At 56.1% G+C, this 25358-nt stretch overlaps 1 protein-coding gene across 1 annotated transcript in view; it reads right to left on the bottom strand.

Annotated features, from left to right (window-relative positions):
* Positions 1 to 399: 399 nt before the first annotated feature.
* The window catches only part of LOC121586870 (zinc finger and BTB domain-containing protein 8B), a 47286-nt gene continuing 22327 nt past the window's right edge, over positions 400 to 25358 (bottom strand). The window contains exon 5 of the mRNA XM_041903885.2: positions 400 to 1153. Within this exon, the coding sequence (XP_041759819.1) occupies positions 779 to 1153 (375 nt within the window). The 3' untranslated portion in view covers positions 400 to 778. The remainder of the gene's footprint in view (positions 1154 to 25358) is intronic.

The following is a 25358-nucleotide window of genomic DNA, read 5'->3' as shown; positions in this document are numbered from 1 at the left end:
TAATTCTCAGTTAATCTTTCTCATCTTTTAAATGTATTCTAAATGTACAGTATCAGTCAAACGTTTTGGACACACCTACTCATTCAAGGGTTTTTCTTTATTTTAACATTTTCTACATTGTAGAATAATAGTTAAGACATCAAAACTATGAAATAACACATATGGAATCATATAGTAACCAAAAACATGTTAAACAAATGAAAATATTTTAGATTATTCAAAGTTAGCCACCCTTTGCCTTGATGACAGCTTTGCACACTCTTGGCATTCTCTCATGAGGAATGATTTTCCAACAGTCTTGAAGGAGTTCCCACATATGCTGAGCACTTGTTGAATGCTTTTCCTTCACTCTGCGGTCCAACTCATCCCAAACCATCTCAATTGGGTTGATGTCTGGGGATTGTAGAGGCCAGGTCATCTGATGCAGCACACCATCACTCTCCTTCTTGGTAAAATAGCCCTTACACAGCCTGTTATCCTATGGATAATGCAACGTCTTTCTCCTAGGGATAATGCAACGTCTTTCTCCTAGGGATAACACAACGTCTTTCTCCTTGGGATAACAACGTCTTTCTCCTTGGGATAACAACGTCTTTCTCCTTGGGATAACACAGTCCTCTAATGGTCATGCTAAACATAATTCACTCAAGTTCCGCACAATCTTTTGATCATACTGTAGCCATGACAGTAGCCAAGAGAACGTAAACATGGAACTCTGTCTCGGTCTTGGATTGTTCCCCTCTTAAACCACTGGGAGGAGGTAGAGGGCAAGATAGGACTAAAACTGTGTCCGAAAGTTCAATTCTTCCTTTTCTTGTCTCCTCTCCTTCATGTCCACTGTGGATGGGATCTCTGATAGTCGTCTGTGTAGTTCTGCCTTCTCCCCCAGTTCCTCTATGATCTCTCCCCCTGCCTCCATGTCATCAGCATCATCCATGAAGATGGGCCAATCATTGTCTCCGTCCCCGCGTTCCATGGCCTCTGGTTGGCCGTTGAGGTTGATGTGGGCGGGAGGTGAGTGGTCGTCGTGGCCCGTGGTATTAACACAGGTACAGTTGTCACACAGGCCAAAGCGTTTGAGTCCGTTGGACAGGGCTCCAGTGAAGCTACACCTGCACACCTTACATACCACGGGCCAACTGGAGCGGTGCACCTGGGTGTCAGAGACAGAAACACGAAGTCCATCAGTACAAACAGACTACAGTACAGAGGGGGACCAGGCTGACAGACACAGACTACAGTACAGAGGGGGACCAGGCTGACAGACACAGACTACAGTACAGAGGGGGACCAGGCTGACAGACGCATACTACAGTACAGAGGGGGGACCAGGCTGACAGACACAGACTACAGTACAGAGGGGACCAGGCTGACAGACACAGACTACAGTACAGAGGGGGACCAGGCTGACAGACACAGACTACAGTACAGAGGGGGACCAGGCTGACAGACACAGACTACAGTACAGAGGGGGACCAGGCTGACAGACACAGACTACAGTACAGAGGGGGACCAGGCTGACAGACACAGACTACAGTACAGAGGGGGACCAGGCTGACAGACTACAGTACAGAGGGGGACCAGGCTGACAGACACAGACTACAGTACAGAGGGGGACCAGGCTGACAGACACAGACTACAGTACAGAGGGGGACCAGGCTGACAGACACAGACTACAGTACAGAGGGGGACCAGGCTGACAGACACAGACTACAGTACAGAGGGGGACCAGGCTGACAGACACAGACTACAGTACAGAGGGGGACCAGGCTGACAGACACAGACTACAGTACAGAGGGGGACCAGGCTGACAGACACAGACTACAGTACAGAGGGGGACCAGGCTGACAGACTACAGTACAGAGGGGGACCAGGCTGACAGACACAGACTACAGTACAGAGGGGACCAGGCTGACAGACACAGACTACAGTACAGAGGGGGACCAGGCTGACAGACTACAGTACAGAGGGGGACCAGGCTGACAGACTACAGTACAGAGAGGGACCAGGCTGACAGACACAGACTACAGTACAGAGGGGGACCAGGCTGACAGACACAGACTACAGTACAGAGGGGGACCAGGCTGACAGACACAGACTACAGTACAGAGGGGGACCAGGCTGACAGACACAGACTACAGTACAGAGGGGGACCAGGCTGACAGACACAGACTACAGTACAGAGGGGGACCAGGCTGACAGACTACAGTACAGAGGGGGACCAGGCTGACAGACACAGACTACAGTACAGAGGGGGACCAGGCTGACAGACACAGACTACAGTACAGACAGGGACCAGGCTGACAGACACAGACTACAGTACAGAGGGGGACCAGGCTGACAGACACAGACTACAGTACAGACAGGGACCAGGCTGACAGACACAGACTACAGTACAGACAGGGACCAGGCTGACAGACACAGACTACAGTACAGACAGGGACCAGGCTGACAGACACAGACTACAGTACAGAGGGGGGACCAGGCTGACAGACACAGACTACAGTACAGAGGGGGACCAGGCTGACAGACACAGACTACAGTACAGAGGGGGACCAGGCTGACAGACACAGACTACAGTACAGAGGGGGACCAGGCTGACAGACACAGACTACAGTACAGAGGGGGACCAGGCTGACAGACTACAGTACAGAGGGGGACCAGGCTGACAGACACAGACTACAGTACAGAGGGGGACCAGGCTGACAGACACAGACTACAGTACAGAGGGGGACCAGGCTGACAGACTACAGTACAGAGGGGGACCAGGCTGACAGACTACAGTACAGAGAGGGACCAGGCTGACAGACACAGACTACAGTACAGACGGGGACCAGGCTGACAGACACAGACTACAGTACAGAGGGGGACCAGGCTGACAGACACAGACTACAGTACAGAGGGGGACCAGGCTGACAGACACAGACTACAGTACAGAGGGGGACCAGGCTGACAGACACAGACTACAGTACAGAGGGGGACCAGGCTGACAGACACAGACTACAGTACAGAGGGGGACCAGGCTGACAGACACAGACTACAGTACAGACGGGGACCAGGCTGACAGACACAGACTACAGTACAGAGGGGGACCAGGCTGACAGACACAGACTACAGTACAGAGGGGGACCAGGCTGACAGACACAGACTACAGTACAGAGGGGGACCAGGCTGACAGACACAGACTACAGTACAGAGGGGGACCAGGCTGACAGACACAGACTACAGTACAGAGGGGGACCAGGCTGACAGACACAGACTACAGTACAGAGGGGGACCAGGCTGACAGACACAGACTACAGTACAGAGGGGGACCAGGCTGACAGACTACAGTACAGAGGGGGACCAGGCTGACAGACACAGACTACAGTACAGAGGGGGACCAGGCTGACAGACACAGACTACAGTACAGAGGGGGACCAGGCTGACAGACTACAGTACAGAGGGGGACCAGGCTGACAGACTCACAGTACAGAGAGGGACCAGGCTGACAGACACAGACTACAGTACAGAGGGGGACCAGGCTGACAGACACAGACTACAGTACAGAGGGGGACCAGGCTGACAGACACAGACTACAGTACAGAGGGGGACCAGGCTGACAGACACAGACTACAGTACAGAGGGGGACCAGGCTGACAGACACAGACTACAGTACAGAGGGGGACCAGGCTGACAGACTACAGTACAGAGGGGGACCAGGCTGACAGACACAGACTACAGTACAGAGGGGGACCAGGCTGACAGACACAGACTACAGTACAGACAGGGACAAGGCTGACAGACACAGACTACAGTACAGAGGGGGACCAGGCTGACAGACACAGACTACAGTACAGACAGGGACCAGGCTGACAGACACAGACTACAGTACAGACAGGGACCAGGCTGACAGACACAGACTACAGTACAGACAGGGACCAGGCTGACAGACACAGACTACAGTACAGAGGGGGACCAGGCTGACAGACACAGACTACAGTACAGAGGGGGACCAGGCTGACAGACACAGACTACAGTACAGAGGGGGACCAGGCTGACAGACACAGACTACAGTACAGAGGGGGACCAGGCTGACAGACACAGACTACAGTACAGAGGGGGACCAGGCTGACAGACACAGACTACAGTACAGAGGGGGACCAGGCTGACAGACTACAGTACAGAGGGGGACCAGGCTGACAGACACAGACTACAGTACAGAGGGGGACCAGGCTGACAGACACAGACTACAGTACAGAGGGGGACCAGGCTGACAGACTACAGTACAGAGGGGGGACCAGGCTGACAGACTACAGTACAGAGAGGGACCAGGCTGACAGACACAGACTACAGTACAGACGGGGGACCAGGCTGACAGACACAGACTACAGTACAGAGGGGGACCAGGCTGACAGACACAGACTACAGTACAGAGGGGGACCAGGCTGACAGACTACAGTACAGAGGGGGACCAGGCTGACAGACACAGACTACAGTACAGAGGGGGGACCAGGCTGACAGACACAGACTACAGTACAGAGGGGGACCAGGCTGACAGACACAGACTACAGTACAGAGGGGGACCAGGCTGACAGACACAGACTACAGTACAGAGGGGGACCAGGCTGACAGACTACAGTACAGAGGGGGACCAGGCTGACAGACACAGACTACAGTACAGAGGGGGACCAGGCTGACAGACACAGACTACAGTACAGAGGGGGACCAGGCTGACAGACACAGACTACAGTACAGAGGGGGACCAGGCTGACAGACACAGACTACAGTACAGAGGGGGACCAGGCTGACAGACTACAGTACAGAGGGGGACCAGGCTGACAGACACAGACTACAGTACAGAGGGGGACCAGGCTGACAGACTACAGTACAGAGGGGGACCAGGCTGACAGACACAGACTACAGTACAGAGGGGGACCAGGCTGACAGACTACAGTACAGAGGGGGACCAGGCTGACAGACACAGACTACAGTACAGAGGGGGACCAGGCTGACAGACTACAGTGCAGAGGAGGGACCAGGCTGACAGACACAGACTACAGTAAAGAGGGGGACCAGGCTGACAGACACAGACTACAGTACAGAGGGGGACCAGGCTGACAGACACAGACTACAGTACAGACGGGGACCAGGCTGACAGACACAGACTACAGTACAGAGGGGGTCCAGGCTGACAGACACAGACTACAGTACAGAGGGGGACCAGGCTGACAGACACAGACTACAGTACAGAGGGGGACCAGGCTGACAGACTACAGTACAGAGGAGGACCAGGCTGACAGACACAGACTACAGTACAGAGGGGGTCCAGGCTGACAGACACAGACTACAGTACAGAGGGGGACCAGGCTGACAGACTACAGTACAGAGGGGGACCAGGCTGACAGACACAGACTACAGTACAGAGGGGGACCAGGCTGACAGACACAGACTACAGTACAGAGGGGGACCAGGCTGACAGACACAGACTACAGTACAGACGGGGACCAGGCTGACAGACACAGACTACAGTACAGAGGGGGTCCAGGCTAAAAGACTACAGTACAGAGGGGGACCAGGCTGACAGACTACAGTACAGAGGGGGACCAGGCTGACAGACACAGACTACAGTACAGAGGGGGACCAGGCTGACAGACACAGACTACAGTACAGAGGGGGGACCAGGCTGACAGACACAGACTACAGTACAGAGGGGGTCCAGGCTGACAGACACAGACTACAGTACAGAGGGGGACCAGGCTGACAGACACAGACTACAGTACAGAGGGGACCAGGCTGACAGACTACAGTACAGAGGGGGACCAGGCTGACAGACACAGACTACAGTACAGAGGGGGACCAGGCTGACAGACTACAGTACAGAGGGGGACCAGGCTGACAGACACAGACTACAGTACAGAGGGGGACCAGGCTGACAGACACAGACTACAGTACAGAGGGGGACCAGGCTGACAGACACAGACTACAGTACAGAGGGGGACCAGGCTGACAGACTACAGTACAGAGGGGGACCAGGCTGACAGACACAGACTACAGTACAGAGGGGGACCAGGCTGACAGACTACAGTACAGAGGAGGACCAGGCTGACAGACACAGACTACAGTACAGAGGGGGTCCAGGCTGACAGACACAGACTACAGTACAGAGGGGGACCAGGCTGACAGACTACAGTACAGAGGGGGACCAGGCTGACAGACACAGACTACAGTACAGAGGGGGACCAGGCTGACAGACACAGACTACAGTACAGAGGGGGACCAGGCTGACAGACTACAGTACAGAGGAGGACCAGGCTGACAGACACAGACTACAGTACAGAGGGGTCCAGGCTGACAGACACAGACTACAGTACAGAGGGGGACCAGGCTGACAGACTACAGTACAGAGGGGGACCAGGCTGACAGACACAGACTACAGTACAGAGGGGGACCAGGCTGACAGACACAGACTACAGTACAGAGGGGGACCAGGCTGACAGACACAGACTACAGTACAGAGGGGGACCAGGCTGACAGACACAGACTACAGTACAGAGGGGGACCAGGCTGACAGACACAGACTACAGTACAGAGGAGGGACCAGGCTGACAGACACAGACTACAGTACAGAGGGGGACCAGGCTGACAGACACAGACTACAGTACAGAGGGGGACCAGGCTGACAGACACAGACTACAGTACAGAGGGGGACCAGGCTGACAGACTACAGTAGAGGGGGACCAGGCTGACAGACACAGACTACAGTACAGAGGGGGACCAGGCTGACAGACTACAGTACAGAGGGGGACCAGGCTGACAGACACAGACTACAGTACAGAGGGGACCAGGCTGACAGACACAGACTACAGTACAGAGGGGGACCAGGCTGACAGACACAGACTACAGTACAGAGGGGGACCAGGCTGACAGACTACAGTACAGAGGGGGACCAGGCTGACAGACACAGACTACAGTACAGAGGGGGACCAGGCTGACAGACTACAGTACAGAGGGGGACCAGGCTGACAGACTACAGTACAGAGGGGACCAGGCTGACAGACACAGACTACAGTACAGAGGGGGACCAGGCTGACAGACACAGACTACAGTACAGACGGGGACCAGGCTGACAGACACAGACTACAGTACAGAGGGGGACCAGGCTGACAGACACAGACTACAGTACAGAGGGGGACCAGGCTGACAGACACAGACTACAGTACAGATGGGGACCAGGCTGACAGACTACAGTACAGAGGAGGGACCAGGCTGACAGACACAGACTACAGTACAGAGGGGGACCAGGCTGACAGACACAGACTACAGTACAGAGGGGGTCCAGGCTGACAGACACAGACTACAGTACAGAGGGGGACCAGGCTGACAGACTACAGTACAGAGGGGGACCAGGCTGACAGACACAGACTACAGTACAGAGGGGGACCAGGCTGACAGACACAGACTACAGTACAGAGGGGTCCAGGCTGACAGACACAGACTACAGTACAGAGGGGACCAGGCTGACAGACTACAGTACAGAGGGGGACCAGGCTGACAGACACAGACTACAGTACAGAGGAGGGACCAGGCTGACAGACTACAGTACAGAGGAGGGACCAGGCTGACAGACTACAGTACAGAGGGGGACCAGGCTGACAGACACAGACTACAGTACAGAGGGGGACCAGGCTGACAGACTACAGTACAGAGGGGGACCAGGCTGAAAGACACAGACTACAGTACAGAGGGGGACCAGGCTGACAGACACAGACTACAGTACAGACGGGGACCAGGCTGACAGACACAGACTACAGTACAGAGGGGGACCAGGCTGACAGACACAGACTACAGTACAGACGGGGACCAGGCTGACAGACTACAGTACAGAGGGGGACCAGGCTGACAGACACAGACTACAGTACAGAGGAGGGACCAGGCTGACAGACACAGACTACAGTACAGACGGGGACCAGGCTGACAGACTACAGTACAGAGGGGGACCAGGCTGACAGACACAGACTACAGTACAGAGGGGGACCAGGCTGACAGACTACAGTACAGAGGGGGACCAGGCTGACAGACACAGACTACAGTACAGAGGGGGACCAGGCTGACAGACACAGACTACAGTACAGAGGAGGGACCAGGCTGACAGACACAGACTACAGTACAGAGGGGGACCAGGCTGACAGACACAGACTACAGTACAGAGGGGGACCAGGCTGACAGACACAGACTACAGTACAGAGGGGGACCAGGCTGACAGACTACAGTACAGAGGGGGACCAGGCTGACAGACTACAGTACAGAGGGGGACCAGGCTGACAGACACAGACTACAGTACAGAGGGGGACCAGGCTGACAGACTACAGTACAGAGGGGGACCAGGCTGACAGACTACAGTACAGAGGAGGGACCAGGCTGACAGACACAGACTACAGTACAGAGGGGGACCAGGCTGACAGACACAGACTACAGTACAGACGGGGACCAGGCTGACAGACCTACAGTACAGAGGAGGGACCAGGCTGACAGACACAGACTACAGTACAGAGGGGGACCAGGCTGACAGACACAGACTACAGTACAGAGGGGGACCAGGCTGACAGACACAGACTACAGTACAGAGGGGGACCAGGCTGACAGACACAGACTACAGTACAGAGGGGGACCAGGCTGACAGACACAGACTACAGTACAGAGGGGGACCAGGCTGACAGACTACAGTACAGAGGGGGACCAGGCTGACAGACACAGACTACAGTACAGAGGAGGGACCAGGCTGACAGACTACAGACATACGGGGACCAGGCTGACAGACACAGACTACAGTACAGAGGGGGACCAGGCTGACAGACACAGACTACAGTACAGAGGGGGACCAGGCTGACAGACACAGACTACAGTACAGATGGGGACCAGGCCGACAGACACAGACTACAGTACAGAGGGGGACAAGGCTGACAGACACAGACTACAGTACAGAGGGGGACCAGGCTGACAGACACAGACTACAGTACAGACGGGGACCAGGCTGACAGACTACAGTACAGAGGGGGACCAGGCTGACAGACACAGACTACAGTACAGAGGGGGACCAGGCTGACAGACTACAGTACAGAGGAGGGACCAGGCTGACAGACACAGACTACAGTACAGAGGGGGACCAGGCTGACAGACACAGACTACAGTACAGACGGGGACCAGGCTGACAGACTACAGTACAGAGGAGGGACCAGGCTGACAGACACAGACTACAGTACAGAGGGGGACCAGGCTGACAGACACAGACTACAGTACAGACGGGGACCAGGCTGACAGACACAGACTACAGTACAGAGGGGGCCAGGCTGACAGACACAGACTACAGTACAGAGGGGGACCAGGCTGACAGACACAGACTACAGTACAGAGGGGTCCAGGCTGACAGACTACAGTACAGAGGGGGGACCAGGCTGACAGACACAGACTACAGTACAGAGGGGACCAGGCTGACAGACCTACAGTACAGAGGGGGACCAGGCTGACAGACACAGACTACAGTACAGACGGGGACCAGGCTGACAGACTACAGTACAGAGGAGGGACCAGGCTGACAGACACAGACTACAGTACAGAGGGGGACCAGGCTGACAGACACAGACTACAGTACAGAGGGGGACCAGGCTGACAGACAGAGACTACAGTACAGAGGGGGACCAGGCTGACAGACTACAGTACAGAGGGGGACCAGGCTGACAGACACAGACTACAGTACAGAGGGGGACCAGGCTGACAGACTACAGTACAGAGAGGGACCAGGCTGACAGACACAGACTACAGTACAGAGGGGGACCAGGCTGACAGACACAGACTACAGTACAGAGGGGGACCAGGCTGACAGACACAGACTACAGTACAGAGGGGGACCAGGCTGACAGACACAGACTACAGTACAGAGGGGGTCCAGGCTGACAGACTACAGTACAGAGGGGGACCAGGCTGACAGACACAGACTACAGTACAGAGGGGGACCAGGCTGACAGACTACAGTACAGAGGGGGACCAGGCTGACAGACACAGACTACAGTACAGAGGAGGGACCAGGCTGACAGACTACAGTACAGAGGAGGGACCAGGCTGACAGACTACAGTACAGAGGAGGGACCAGGCTGACAGACTACAGTACAGAGGGGGACCAGGCTGACAGACACAGACTACAGTACAGAGGGGGACCAGGCTGACAGACTACAGTACAGAGGGGGACCAGGCTGAAAGACACAGACTACAGTACAGAGGGGGACCAGGCTGACAGACACAGACTACAGTACAGAGGGGGACCAGGCTGACAGACACAGACTACAGTACAGAGGGGGACCAGGCTGACAGACACAGACTACAGTACAGAGGGGGTCCAGGCTGATAGACACAGACTACAGTACAGAGGGGGACCAGGCTGACAGACTACAGTACAGAGGGGGACCAGGCTGACAGACACAGACTACAGTACAGAGGGGGACCAGGCTGACAGACACAGACTACAGTACAGACGGGGACCAGGCTGACAGACACAGACTACAGTACAGACGGGGACCAGGCTGACAGACTACAGTACAGAGGGGGACCAGGCTGACAGACACAGACTACAGTACAGAGGAGGGACCAGGCTGACAGACACAGACTACAGTACAGACGGGGACCAGGCTGACAGACTACAGTACAGAGGGGGACCAGGCTGACAGACACAGACTACAGTACAGAGGGGGACCAGGCTGACAGACTACAGTACAGAGGGGGACCAGGCTGACAGACACAGACTACAGTACAGAGGGGGACCAGGCTGACAGACACAGACTACAGTCACAGAGGAGGGACCAGGCTGACAGACACAGACTACAGTACAGAGGAGGGACCAGGCTGACAGACACAGACTACAGTACAGAGGGGGACCAGGCTGACAGACACAGACTACAGTACAGAGGGGGACCAGGCTGACAGACACAGACTACAGTACAGAGGGGGACCAGGCTGACAGACTACAGTGCAGAGGGGGACCAGGCTGACAGACTACAGTACAGAGGGGGACCAGGCTGACAGACACAGACTACAGTACAGAGGGGGACCAGGCTGACAGACTACAGTACAGAGGAGGGACCAGGCTGACAGACACAGACTACAGTACAGAGGGGGACCAGGCTGACAGACACAGACTACAGTACAGACGGGGACCAGGCTGACAGACTACAGTACAGAGGAGGGACCAGGCTGACAGACACAGACTACAGTACAGAGGGGGTCCAGGCTGACAGACACAGACTACAGTACAGAGGGGGACCAGGCTGACAGACACAGACTACAGTACAGAGGAGGGACCAGGCTGACAGACACAGACTACAGTACAGAGGGGGACCAGGCTGACAGACACAGACTACAGTACAGAGGGGGACCAGGCTGACAGACACAGACTACAGTACAGAGGGGGACCAGGCTGACAGACTACAGTACAGAGGGGGACCAGGCTGACAGACACAGACTACAGTACAGAGGGGGACCAGGCTGACAGACTACAGTACAGAGGAGGGACCAGGCTGACAGACACAGACTACAGTACAGAGGGGGACCAGGCTGACAGACACAGACTACAGTACAGACGGGGACCAGGCTGACAGACTACAGTACAGAGGAGGGACCAGGCTGACAGACACAGACTACAGTACAGAGGGGGTCCAGGCTGACAGACACAGACTACAGTACAGAGGGGGACCAGGCTGACAGACACAGACTACAGTACAGAGGAGGGACCAGGCTGACAGACACAGACTACAGTACAGAGGGGGACCAGGCTGACAGACACAGACTACAGTACAGAGGGGGGACCAGGCTGACAGACACAGACTACAGTACAGAGGGGGACCAGGCTGACAGACTACAGTACAGAGGGGGACCAGGCTGACAGACACAGACTACAGTACAGAGGAGGGACCAGGCTGACAGACTACAGTACAGACGGGGACCAGGCTGACAGACACAGACTACAGTACAGAGGGGGACCAGGCTGACAGACACAGACTACAGTACAGAGGGGGACCAGGCTGACAGACACAGACTACAGTACAGATGGGGACCAGGCCGACAGACACAGACTACAGTACAGAGGGGGACAAGGCTGACAGACACAGACTACAGTACAGAGGGGGACCAGGCTGACAGACACAGACTACAGTACAGACGGGGACCAGGCTGACAGACTACAGTACAGAGGGGGACCAGGCTGACAGACACAGACTACAGTACAGAGGGGGACCAGGCTGACAGACTACAGTACAGAGGAGGGACCAGGCTGACAGACACAGACTACAGTACAGAGGGGGACCAGGCTGACAGACACAGACTACAGTACAGAGGGGGACCAGGCTGACAGACACAGACTACAGTACAGACGGGGACCAGGCTGACAGACTACAGTACAGAGGAGGGACCAGGCTGACAGACACAGACTACAGTACAGAGGGGGACCAGGCTGACAGACACAGACTACAGTACAGACGGGGACCAGGCTGACAGACACAGACTACAGTACAGAGGGGGTCCAGGCTGACAGACACAGACTACAGTACAGAGGGGGACCAGGCTGACAGACACAGACTACAGTACAGAGGGGGTCCAGGCTGACAGACTACAGTACAGAGGGGGACCAGGCTGACAGACACAGACTACAGTACAGAGGGGGACCAGGCTGACAGACACAGACTACAGTACAGAGGAGGGACCAGGCTGACAGACACAGACTACAGTACAGAGGGGGACCAGGCTGACAGACACAGACTACAGTACAGAGGGGGACCAGGCTGACAGACTACAGTACAGAGGGGGACCAGGCTGACAGACACAGACTACAGTACAGAGGGGGACCAGGCTGACAGACAGAGACTACAGTACAGAGGGGGACCAGGCTGACAGACTACAGTACAGAGGGGGACCAGGCTGACAGACACAGACTACAGTACAGAGGGGGACCAGGCTGACAGACTACAGTACAGAGAGGGACCAGGCTGACAGACACAGACTACAGTACAGAGGGGGACCAGGCTGACAGACACAGACTACAGTACAGAGGGGGAACCAGGCTGACAGACACAGACTACAGTACAGAGGGGGACCAGGCTGACAGACACAGACTACAGTACAGAGGGGGCCAGGCTGACAGACTACAGTACAGAGGGGGACCAGGCTGACAGACACAGACTACAGTACAGAGGGGGACCAGGCTGACAGACACAGACTACAGTACAGACGGGGACCAGGCTGACAGACACAGACTACAGTACAGAGGGGGACCAGGCTGACAGACACAGACTACAGTACAGAGGGGGACCAGGCTGACAGACTACAGTACAGACGGGGACCAGGCTGACAGACACAGACTACAGTACAGAGGGGGTCCAGGCTGACAGACACAGACTACAGTACAGAGGGGGTCCAGGCTGACAGACTACAGTACAGAGGGGGACCAGGCTGACAGACACAGACTACAGTACAGAGGGGGACCAGGCTGACAGACACAGACTACAGTACAGAGGGGGACCAGGCTGACAGACACAGACTACAGTACAGAGGGGGACCAGGCTGACAGACACAGACTACAGTACAGAGGAGGGACCAGGCTGACAGACACAGACTACAGTACAGACGGGGACCAGGCTGACCGACTACAGTACAGAGGGGGACCAGGCTGACAGACACAGACTACAGTACAGAGGGGGACCAGGCTGACAGACACAGACTACAGTACAGAGGAGGGACCAGGCTGACAGACTACAGTACAGAGGGGGACCAGGCTGACAGACTACAGTACAGAGGGGGGACCAGGCTGACAGACACAGACTACAGTACAGAGGGGGACCAGGCTGACAGACCAGACTACAGTACAGAGGAGGGACCAGGCTGACAGACACAGACTACAGTACAGAGGGGTACCAGGCTGACAGACACAGACTACAGTACAGAGGGGGACCAGGCTGACAGACACAGACTACAGTACAGAGGGGGACCAGGCTGACAGACTACAGTACAGAGGGGGGACCAGGCTGACAGACACAGACTACAGTACAGAGGGGGACCAGGCTGACAGACACGATACAGTACAGAGGGGGACCAGGCTGACAGACACAGACTACAGTACAGAGGGGGACCAGGCTGACAGACACAGACTACAGTACAGAGGGGGACCAGGCTGACAGACACAGACTACAGTACAGAGGGGGACCAGGCTGACAGACACAGACTACAGTACAGAGGGGGACCAGGCTGACAGACACAGACTACAGTACAGAGGGGACCAGGCTGACAGACACAGACTACAGTACAGAGGGGGACCAGGCTGACAGACACAGACTACAGTACAGAGGGGGACCAGGCTGACAGACACAGACTACAGTACAGAGGGGGACCAGGCTGACAGACACAGACTACAGTACAGAGGGGACCAGGCTGACAGACACAGACTACAGTACAGAGGGGGACCAGGGCTGACAGACACAGACTACAGTACAGAGGGGACCAGGCTGACAGACTACAGTACAGAGGGGGACCAGGCTGACAGACCAGTACAGTACAGAGGGGGACCAGGCTGACAGACACAGACTACAGTACAGACGGGGACCAGGCTGACAGACTACAGTACAGAGGGGGACCAGGCTGACAGACACAGACTACAGTACAGAGGGGGACCAGGCTGACAGACTACAGTACAGACGGGGACCAGGCTGACAGACTACAGTACAGAGAGGGACCAGGCTGACAGACACAGACTACAGTACAGACGGGGACCAGGCTGACAGACACAGACTACAGTACAGAGGAGGGACCAGGCTGACAGACACAGACTACAGTACAGAGGGGGACCAGGCTGACAGACTACAGTACAGACGGGGACCAGGCTGACAGACTACAGTACAGAGAGGGACCAGGCTGACAGACACAGACTACAGTACAGAGGAGGGACCAGGCTGACAGACACAGACTACAGTACAGAGGGGGACCAGGCTGACAGACTACAGTACAGAGGGGGACCAGGCTGACAGACACAGACTACAGGACAGAGAGGGACCAGGCTGACAGACACAGACTACAGGACAGAGAGGGACCAGGCTGACAGACACAGACTACAGGACAGAGGGGGACCAGGCTGACAGACTACAGTACAGACGGGGACCAGGCTGACAGACTACAGTACAGAGGGGGACCAGGCTGACAGACTACAGTACAGACGGGGACCAGGCTGACAGACACAGACTACAGTACAGAGAGGGACCAGGCTGACAGACTACAGTACAGAGGGGGACCAGGCTGACAGACTACAGGACAGACGGGGACCAGGCTGACAGACTACAGTACAGACAGGGACCAGGCTGACAGACACAGACTACAGTACAGAGAGGACCAGGCTGACAGACTACAGTACAGACAGGGACCAGGCTGACAGACACAGACTACAGTACAGACAGAGACCAGGCTGACAGACACAGACTACAGTACAGACAGGGACCAGGCTGACAGACACAGACTACAGTACAGAGGAGGGACCAGGCTGACAGACACAGACTACAGTATACAGGGGGACCAGGCTGACAGACTACAGTACAGAGGGGGACCAGGCTGACAGACACAGACTACAGTACAGAGGGGGACCAGGCTGACAGACACAGACTACAGTACAGAGGAGGGACCAGGCTGACAGACTACAGTACAGAGGGGGACCAGGCTGACAGACTAAAGTACAGAGGGGGACCAGGCTGACAGACACAGACTACAGTACAGAGGGGGACCAGGCTGACAGACTACAGTACAGAGGGGGGACCAGGCTGACAGACACAGACTACAGTACAGACGGGGACCAGGCTGACAGACACAGACTACAGTACAGAGGGGGCCAGGCTGACAGACACAGACTACAGTACAGAGGAGGGACCAGGCTGACAGACACAGACTACAGTACAGAGGGGGTCCAGGCTGACAGACACAGACTACAGTACAGAGGGGGACCAGGCTGACAGACACAGACTACAGTACAGAGGGGGACCAGGCTGACAGACTACAGTACAGAGGGGGACCAGGCTGACAGACACAGACTACAGTACAGAGGGGGACCAGGCTGACAGACACAGACTACAGTACAGAGGGGGACCAGGCTGACAGACACAGACTACAGTACAGAGGGGGACCAGGCTGACAGACACAGACTACAGTACAGAGGAGGGACCAGGCTGACAGACACAGACTACAGTACAGAGGGGGGACCAGGCTGACAGACACAGACTACAGTACAGAGAGGGACCAGGCTGACAGACTACAGTACAGAGGGGACCAGGCTGACAGACCACAGGGATACAGTACAGAGGGGGACCAGGCTGACAGACTACAGATACAGACGGGGACCAGGCTGACAGACTACAGTACAGAGAGGGACCAGGCTGACAGACACAGACTACAGTACAGAGAGGGACCAGGCTGACAGACTACAGTACAGAGGGGGACCAGGCTGACAGACTACAGTACAGAGGGGGACCAGGCTGACAGACACAGACTACAGTACAGAGGGGGACCAGGCTGACAGACTACAGTACAGACGGGGACAGGCTGACAGACTACAGTACAGAGAGGGACCAGGCTGACAGACACAGACTACAGTACAGACGGGGACCAGGCTGACAGACACAGACTACAGTACAGAGGGGGACCAGGCTGACAGACACAGACTACAGTACAGACGGGGGACCAGGCTGACAGACACAGACTACAGTACAGACGGGGACCAGGCTGACAGACACAGACTACAGTACAGATGGGGGACCAGGCTGACAGACACAGACTACAGTACAGAGGGGGACCAGGCTGACAGACACAGACTACAGTACAGAGGGGGACCAGGCTGACAGACACAGACTACAGTACAGAGGGGACCAGGCTGACAGACTACAGTACAGACGGGGACCAGGCTGACAGACACAGACTACAGTACAGAGCGGGGACCAGGCTGACAGCCAGACTACAGTACAGAGGGGGACCAGGCTGACAGACACAGACTACAGTACAGAGGGGGACCAGGCTGACAGACTACAGTACAGACGGGGACCAGGCTGACAGACTACAGTACAGAGAGGGACCAGGCTGACAGACACAGACTACAGTACAGACGGGGGACCAGGCTGACAGACACAGACTACAGTACAGAGGGGGACCAGGCTGACAGACTACAGTACAGAGGGGGACCAGGCTGACAGACACAGACTACAGTACAGAGGGGGACCAGGCTGACAGACCTACAGTACAGAGAGGGACCAGGCTGACAGACACAGACTACAGGACAGAGAGGGACCAGGCTGACAGACACAGCTACAGTACAGAGGGGACCAGGCTGACAGACCAGACTACAGTACAGAGGGGACCAGGCTGACAGACTACAGATACCACAGCCAGACGGGGACCAGGCTGACAGACACAGACTACAGTACAGAGAGGGACCAGGCTGACAGACTACAGTACAGAGGGGGACCAGGCTGACAGACTACAGGACAGACGGGGACCAGGCTGACAGACTACAGTACAGACAGGGACCAGGCTGACAGACACAGACTACAGTACAGACAGGGACCAGGCTGACAGACACAGACTACAGTACAGACAGGGACCAGGCTGACAGACACAGACTACAGTACAGACAGGGACCAGGCTGACAGACACAGACTACAGTACAGACAGGGACCAGGCTGACAGACACAGACTACAGTACACGGGACCGACAGACACAGACTACAGTACAGACAGGGACCAGGCTGACAGACACAGACTACAGTACAGACAGGGACCAGGCTGACAGACACAGACTACAGTACAGACGGGGACCAGGCTGACAGACTACAGTACAGACAGGGACCAGGCTGACAGACACAGACTACAGGACAGAGAGGGACCAGGCTGACAGACACAGACTACAGGACAGAGAGGGACCAGGCTGACAGACACAGACTACAGGACAGAGGGGGACCAGGCTGACAGACTACAGTACAGACGGGGGACCAGGCTGACAGACTACAGTACAGACGGGGACCAGGCTGACAGACACAGACTACAGTACAGAGAGGGACCAGGCTGACAGACTACAGTACAGAGGGGGACCAGGCTGACAGACCAGGAGCGGGGACCAGGCTGACAGACTACAGTACAGACAGGGACCAGGCTACGCAGACACAGACTACAGTACAGACAGGGACCAGGCTGACAGACACAGACTACAGTACAGACAGGGACCAGGCTGACAGACACAGACTACAGTACAGACAGGGACCAGGCTGACAGACACAGACTACAGTACAGACAGGGACCAGGCTGACAGACACAGACTACAGTACAGACAGGGACCAGGCTGACAGACACAGACTACAGTACAGACAGGGACCAGGCTGACAGACACAGACTACAGTACAGACAGGGACCAGGCTGACAGACACAGACTACAGTACAGACAGGGACCAGGCTGACAGACACAGACTACAGTACAGACAGGGACCAGGCTGACAGACTACAGCTACAGACAGGGACCAGGCTGACAGACACAGACTACAGTACAGACGGGGACCAGGCTGACAGACTACAGTACAGAGACGTGACAGACTACAGTACAGAGGGGGACCAGGCTGACAGACTACAGTACAGACGGGGACCAGGCTGACAGACTACAGTACAGACGGGGACCAGGCTGACAGACTACAGTACAGACGGGGACCAGGCTGACAGACTACAGTACAGAGGGGGACCAGGCTGACAGACTACAGTACAGACGGGGACCAGGCTGACAGACTACAGTACAGACGGGGACCAGGCTGACAGACTACAGTACAGACGGGGACCAGGCTGACAGACTACAGTACAGAGGGGGACCAGGCTGACAGACTACAGTACAGACGGGGACCAGGCTGACAGACTACAGTACAGACGGGGACCAGGCTGACAGACTACAGTACAGACGGGGACCAGGCTGACAGACTACAGTACAGAGGGGGACCAGGCTGACAGACTACAGTACAGACGGGGACCAGGCTGACAGACTACAGGACAGAGGGGGACCAGGCTGACAGACTACAGTACAGACGGGGACCAGGCTGACAGACTACAGTACAGAGGGGGACCAGGCTGACAGACTACAGTACAGACGGGGACCAGGCTGACAGACACAGACTACAGTACAGAGAGGGACCAGGCTGACAGACTACAGTACAGAGGGGGACCAGGCTGACAGACTACAGGACAGACGGGGACCAGGCTGACAGACTACAGTACAGACAGGGACCAGGCTGACAGACACAGACTACAGTACAGAGAGGGACCAGGCTGACAGACTACAGTACAGACAGGGACCAGGCTGACAGACACAGACTACAGTACAGACAGGGACCAGGCTGACAGACACAGACTACAGTACAGACAGGGACCAGGCTGACAGACACAGACTACAGTACAGAGGAGGGACCAGGCTGACAGACACAGACTACAGTACAGACGGGGACCAGGCTGACAGACTACAGTACAGAGGGGGACCAGGCTGACAGACACAGACTACAGTACAGAGGGGGACCAGGCTGACAGACACAGACTACAGTACAGAGGAGGGACCAGGCTGACAGACTACAGTACAGAGGGGGACCAGGCTGACAGACTACAGTACAGAGGGGGACCAGGCTGACAGACACAGACTACAGTACAGAGGGGGACCAGGCTGACAGACTACAGTACAGAGGGGGACCAGGCTGACAGACACAGACTACAGTACAGACGGGGACCAGGCTGACAGACACAGACTACAGTACAGAGGGGGTCCAGGCTGACAGACACAGACTACAGTACAGAGGAGGGACCAGGCTGACAGACACAGACTACAGTACAGAGGGGGTCCAGGCTGACAGACACAGACTACAGTACAGAGGGGGACCAGGCTGACAGACACAGACTACAGTACAGAGGGGGACCAGGCTGACAGACTACAGTACAGAGGGGGACCAGGCTGACAGACACAGACTACAGTACAGAGGGGGACCAGGCTGACAGACACAGACTACAGTACAGAGGGGGTCCAGGCTGACAGACACAGACTACAGTACAGAGGGGGACCAGGCTGACAGACACAGACTACAGTACAGAGAGGGACCAGGCTGACAGACACAGACTACAGTACAGAGGGGGACCAGGCTGACAGACACAGACTACAGTACAGAGGGGGACCAGGCTGACAGACACAGACTACAGTACAGAGGGGGACCAGGCTGACAGACACAGACTACAGTACAGAGGAGGGACCAGGCTGACAGACACAGACTACAGTACAGAGGGGGACCAGGCTGACAGACACAGACTACAGTACAGAGGGGGACCAGGCTGACAGACACAGACTACAGTACAGAGGAGGGACCAGGCTGACAGACACAGACTACAGTACAGAGGGGGACCAGGCTGACAGACACAGACTACAGTACAGAGAGGGACCAGGCTGACAGACTACAGTACAGAGGGGGACCAGGCTGACAGACTACAGTACAGAGGGGGACCAGGCTGACAGACTACAGTACAGAGGGGGACCAGGCTGACAGACTACAGTACAGACGGGGACCAGGCTGACAGACTACAGTACAGAGAGGGACCAGGCTGACAGACACAGACTACAGTACAGAGAGGGACCAGGCTGACAGACTACAGTACAGAGGGGGACCAGGCTGACAGACTACAGTACAGAGGGGGACCAGGCTGACAGACACAGACTACAGTACAGAGGGGGACCAGGCTGACAGACTACAGTACAGACGGGGACCAGGCTGACAGACTACAGTACAGAGAGGGACCAGGCTGACAGACACAGACTACAGTACAGACGGGGACCAGGCTGACAGACACAGACTACAGTACAGAGGGGGACCAGGCTGACAGACACAGACTACAGTACAGAGGGGGACCAGGCTGACAGACACAGACTACAGTACAGATGGGGACCAGGCTGACAGACACAGACTACAGTACAGATGGGGACCAGGCTGACAGACACAGACTACAGTACAGAGGGGGACCAGGCTGACAGACACAGACTACAGTACAGAGGGGGACCAGGCTGACAGACACAGACTACAGTACAGAGGGGGACCAGGCTGACAGACACAGACTACAGTACAGACGGGGACCAGGCTGACAGACTACAGTACAGAGGGGGACCAGGCTGACAGACTACAGTACAGAGGGGGACCAGGCTGACAGACACAGACTACAGTACAGACGGGGACCAGGCTGACAGACTACAGTACAGAGGGGGACCAGGCTGACAGACACAGACTACAGTACAGAGGGGGACCAGGCTGACAGACTACAGTACAGACGGGGACCAGGCTGACAGACTACAGTACAGAGAGGGACCAGGCTGACAGACACAGACTACAGTACAGAGGAGGGACCAGGCTGACAGACACAGACTACAGTACAGAGGGGGGACCAGGCTGACAGACCTACAGTACAGAGGGGGGACCAGGCTGACAGACCCACAGACTACAGGACAGAGAGGGACCAGGCTGACAGACACAGACTACAGGACAGAGAGGGACCAGGCTGACAGACACAGACTACAGGACAGAGGGGGACCAGGCTGACAGACTACAGTACAGAGGGGGACCAGGCTGACAGACTACAGTACAGACGGGGACCAGGCTGACAGACACAGACTACAGTACAGAGAGGGACCAGGCTGACAGACTACAGTACAGAGGGGGACCAGGCTGACAGACTACAGGACAGACGGGGACCAGGCTGACAGACTACAGTACAGACAGGGACCAGGCTGACAGACACAGACTACAGTACAGAGAGGGACCAGGCTGACAGACTACAGTACAGACAGGGACCAGGCTGACAGACACAGACTACAGTACAGACAGGGACCAGGCTGACAGACACAGACTACAGTACAGACAGGGACCAGGCTGACAGACACAGACTACAGTACAGACAGGGACCAGGCTGACAGACACAGACTACAGTACAGACAGGGACCAGGCTGACAGACACAGACTACAGTACAGACAGGGACCAGGCTGACAGACACAGACTACAGTACAGACAGGGACCAGGCTGACAGACACAGACTACAGTACAGACAGGGACCAGGCTGACAGACACAGACTACAGTACAGACGGGGACCAGGCTGACAGACTACAGTACAGACAGGGACCAGGCTGACAGACACAGACTACAGTACAGACGGGGACCAGGCTGACAGACTACAGTACAGACGGGGACCAGGCTGACAGACTACAGTACAGAGGGGGACCAGGCTGACAGACTACAGTACAGACGGGGACCAGGCTGACAGACTACAGTACAGACGGGGACCAGGCTGACAGACTACAGTACAGACGGGGACCAGGCTGACAGACTACAGTACAGAGGGGGACCAGGCTGACAGACTACAGTACAGACGGGGACCAGGCTGACAGACTACAGTACAGACGGGGACCAGGCTGACAGACTACAGTACAGACGGGGACCAGGCTGACAGACTACAGTACAGAGGGGGACCAGGCTGACAGACTACAGTACAGACGGGGACCAGGCTGACAGACTACAGTACAGACGGGGACCAGGCTGACAGACTACAGTACAGACGGGGACCAGGCTGACAGACTACAGTACAGAGGGGGACCAGGCTGACAGACTACAGTACAGACGGGGACCAGGCTGACAGACTACAGTACAGACGGGGACCAGGCTGACAGACTACAGTACAGACGGGGACCAGGCTGACAGACTACAGTACAGACGGGGACCAGGCTGACAGACTACAGTACAGACGGGGACCAGGCTGACAGACTACAGTACAGAGAGGGACCAGGCTGACAGACTACAGTACAGACGGGGACCAGGCTGACAGACTACAGTACAGACGGGGACCAGGCTGACAGACTACAGTACAGACGGGGACCAGGCTGACAGACTACAGTACAGACGGGGACCAGGCTGACAGACTACAGTACAGAGGGGGACCAGGCTGACAGACTACAGTACAGACGGGGGACCAGGCTGACAGACTACAGTACAGACGGGGACCAGGCTGACAGACTACAGTACAGAGAGGGACCAGGCTGACAGACTACAGTACAGACGGGGACCAGGCTGACAGACTACAGCACAGACGGGGACCAGGCTGACAGACTACAGTACAGACGGGGACCAGGCTGACAGACTACAGTACAGAGGGGGACCAGGCTGACAGACTACAGTACAGACGGGGGACCAGGCTGACAGACTACAGTACAGACGGGGACCAGGCTGACAGACTACAGTACAGAGAGGGACCAGGCTGACAGACTACAGTACAGACGGGGACCAGGCTGACAGACTACAGTACAGACGGGGACCAGGCTGACAGACTACAGTACAGACGGGGACCAGGCTGACAGACTACAGTACAGAGAGGGACCAGGCTGACAGACTACAGTACAGAGAGGGACCAGGCTGACAGACTACAGTACAGACGGGGACCAGGCTGACAGACTACAGTACAGAGGGGACCAGGCTGACAGACTACAGTACAGACGGGGACCAGGCTGACAGACTACAGTACAGACGGGGACCAGGCTGACAGACTACAGTACAGACGGGGACCAGGCTGACAGACTACAGTACAGAGAGGACCAGGCTGACAGACTACAGTACAGAGAGGGACCAGGCTGACAGACTACAGTACAGACGGGGACCAGGCTGACAGACTACAGTACAGAGAGGGACCAGGCTGACAGACTACAGTACAGAGAGGGACCAGGCTGACAGACTACAGTACAGACGGGGACCAGGCTGACAGACTACAGTACAGAGAGGGACCAGGCTGACAGACACAGACTACAGTACAGACGGGGACCAGGCTGACAGACTACAGTACAGAGAGGGACCAGGCTGACAGACTACAGTACAGAGAGGGACCAGGCTGACAGACTACAGTACAGACGGGGACCAGGCTGACAGACTACAGTACAGAGAGGGACCAGGCTGACAGACTACAGTACAGAGAGGGACCAGGCTGACAGACTACAGTACAGACGGGGACCAGGCTGACAGACTACAGTACAGACGGGGACCAGGCTGACAGACTACAGTACAGAGGGGGACCAGGCTGACAGACTACAGTACAGACGGGGACCAGGCTGACAGACTACAGTACAGACGGGGACCAGGCTGACAGACTACAGTACAGAGAGGGACCAGGCTGACAGACTACAGTACAGACGGGGACCAGGCTGACAGACTACAGTACAGACGGGGACCAGGCTGACAGACTACAGTACAGACGGGGACCAGGCTGACAGACTACAGTACAGAGAGGGACCAGGCTGACAGACTACAGTACAGACGGGGACCAGGCTGACAGACTACAGTACAGACGGGGACCAGGCTGACAGACTACAGTACAGAGGGGGACCAGGCTGACAGACTACAGTACAGACGGGGACCAGGCTGACAGACTACAGTACAGACGGGGACCAGGCTGACAGACTACAGTACAGAGAGGGACCAGGCTGACAGACTACAGTACAGACGGGGACCAGGCTGACAGACTACAGTACAGACGGGGACCAGGCTGACAGACTACAGTACAGACGGGGACCAGGCTGACAGACTACAGTACAGAGGGGGACCAGGCTGACAGACTACAGTACAGACGGGGACCAGGCTGACAGACTACAGTACAGACGGGGACCAGGCTGACAGACTACAGTACAGAGAGGGACCAGGCTGACAGACTACAGTACAGACGGGGACCAGGCTGACAGACTACAGTACAGACGGGGACCAGGCTGACAGACTACAGTACAGACGGGGACCAGGCTGACAGACTACAGTACAGAGAGGGACCAGGCTGACAGACTACAGTACAGAGAGGGACCAGGCTGACAGACTACAGTACAGACGGGGACCAGGCTGACAGACTACAGTACAGAGAGGGACCAGGCTGACAGACTACAGTACAGACGGGGACCAGGCTGACAGACTACAGTACAGACGGGGACCAGGCTGACAGACTACAGTACAGACGGGGACCAGGCTGACAGACTACAGTACAGAGAGGGACCAGGCTGACAGACTACAGTACAGAGAGGGACCAGGCTGACAGACTACAGTACAGACGGGGACCAGGCTGACAGACTACAGTACAGAGAGGGACCAGGCTGACAGACTACAGTACAGAGAGGGACCAGGCTGACAGACTACAGTACAGACGGGGACCAGGCTGACAGACTACAGTACAGAGAGGGACCAGGCTGACAGACACAGACTACAGTACAGACGGGGACCAGGCTGACAGACTACAGTA

This window comes from Coregonus clupeaformis, chromosome 17, assembly GCF_020615455.1.
Source record: "Coregonus clupeaformis isolate EN_2021a chromosome 17, ASM2061545v1, whole genome shotgun sequence".
NCBI lineage: Eukaryota > Metazoa > Chordata > Actinopteri > Salmoniformes > Salmonidae > Coregonus > Coregonus clupeaformis.
The sequence above is the reverse complement of the archived record's forward strand: the minus strand, read 5'-3'. Positions and strand labels throughout refer to the sequence as shown.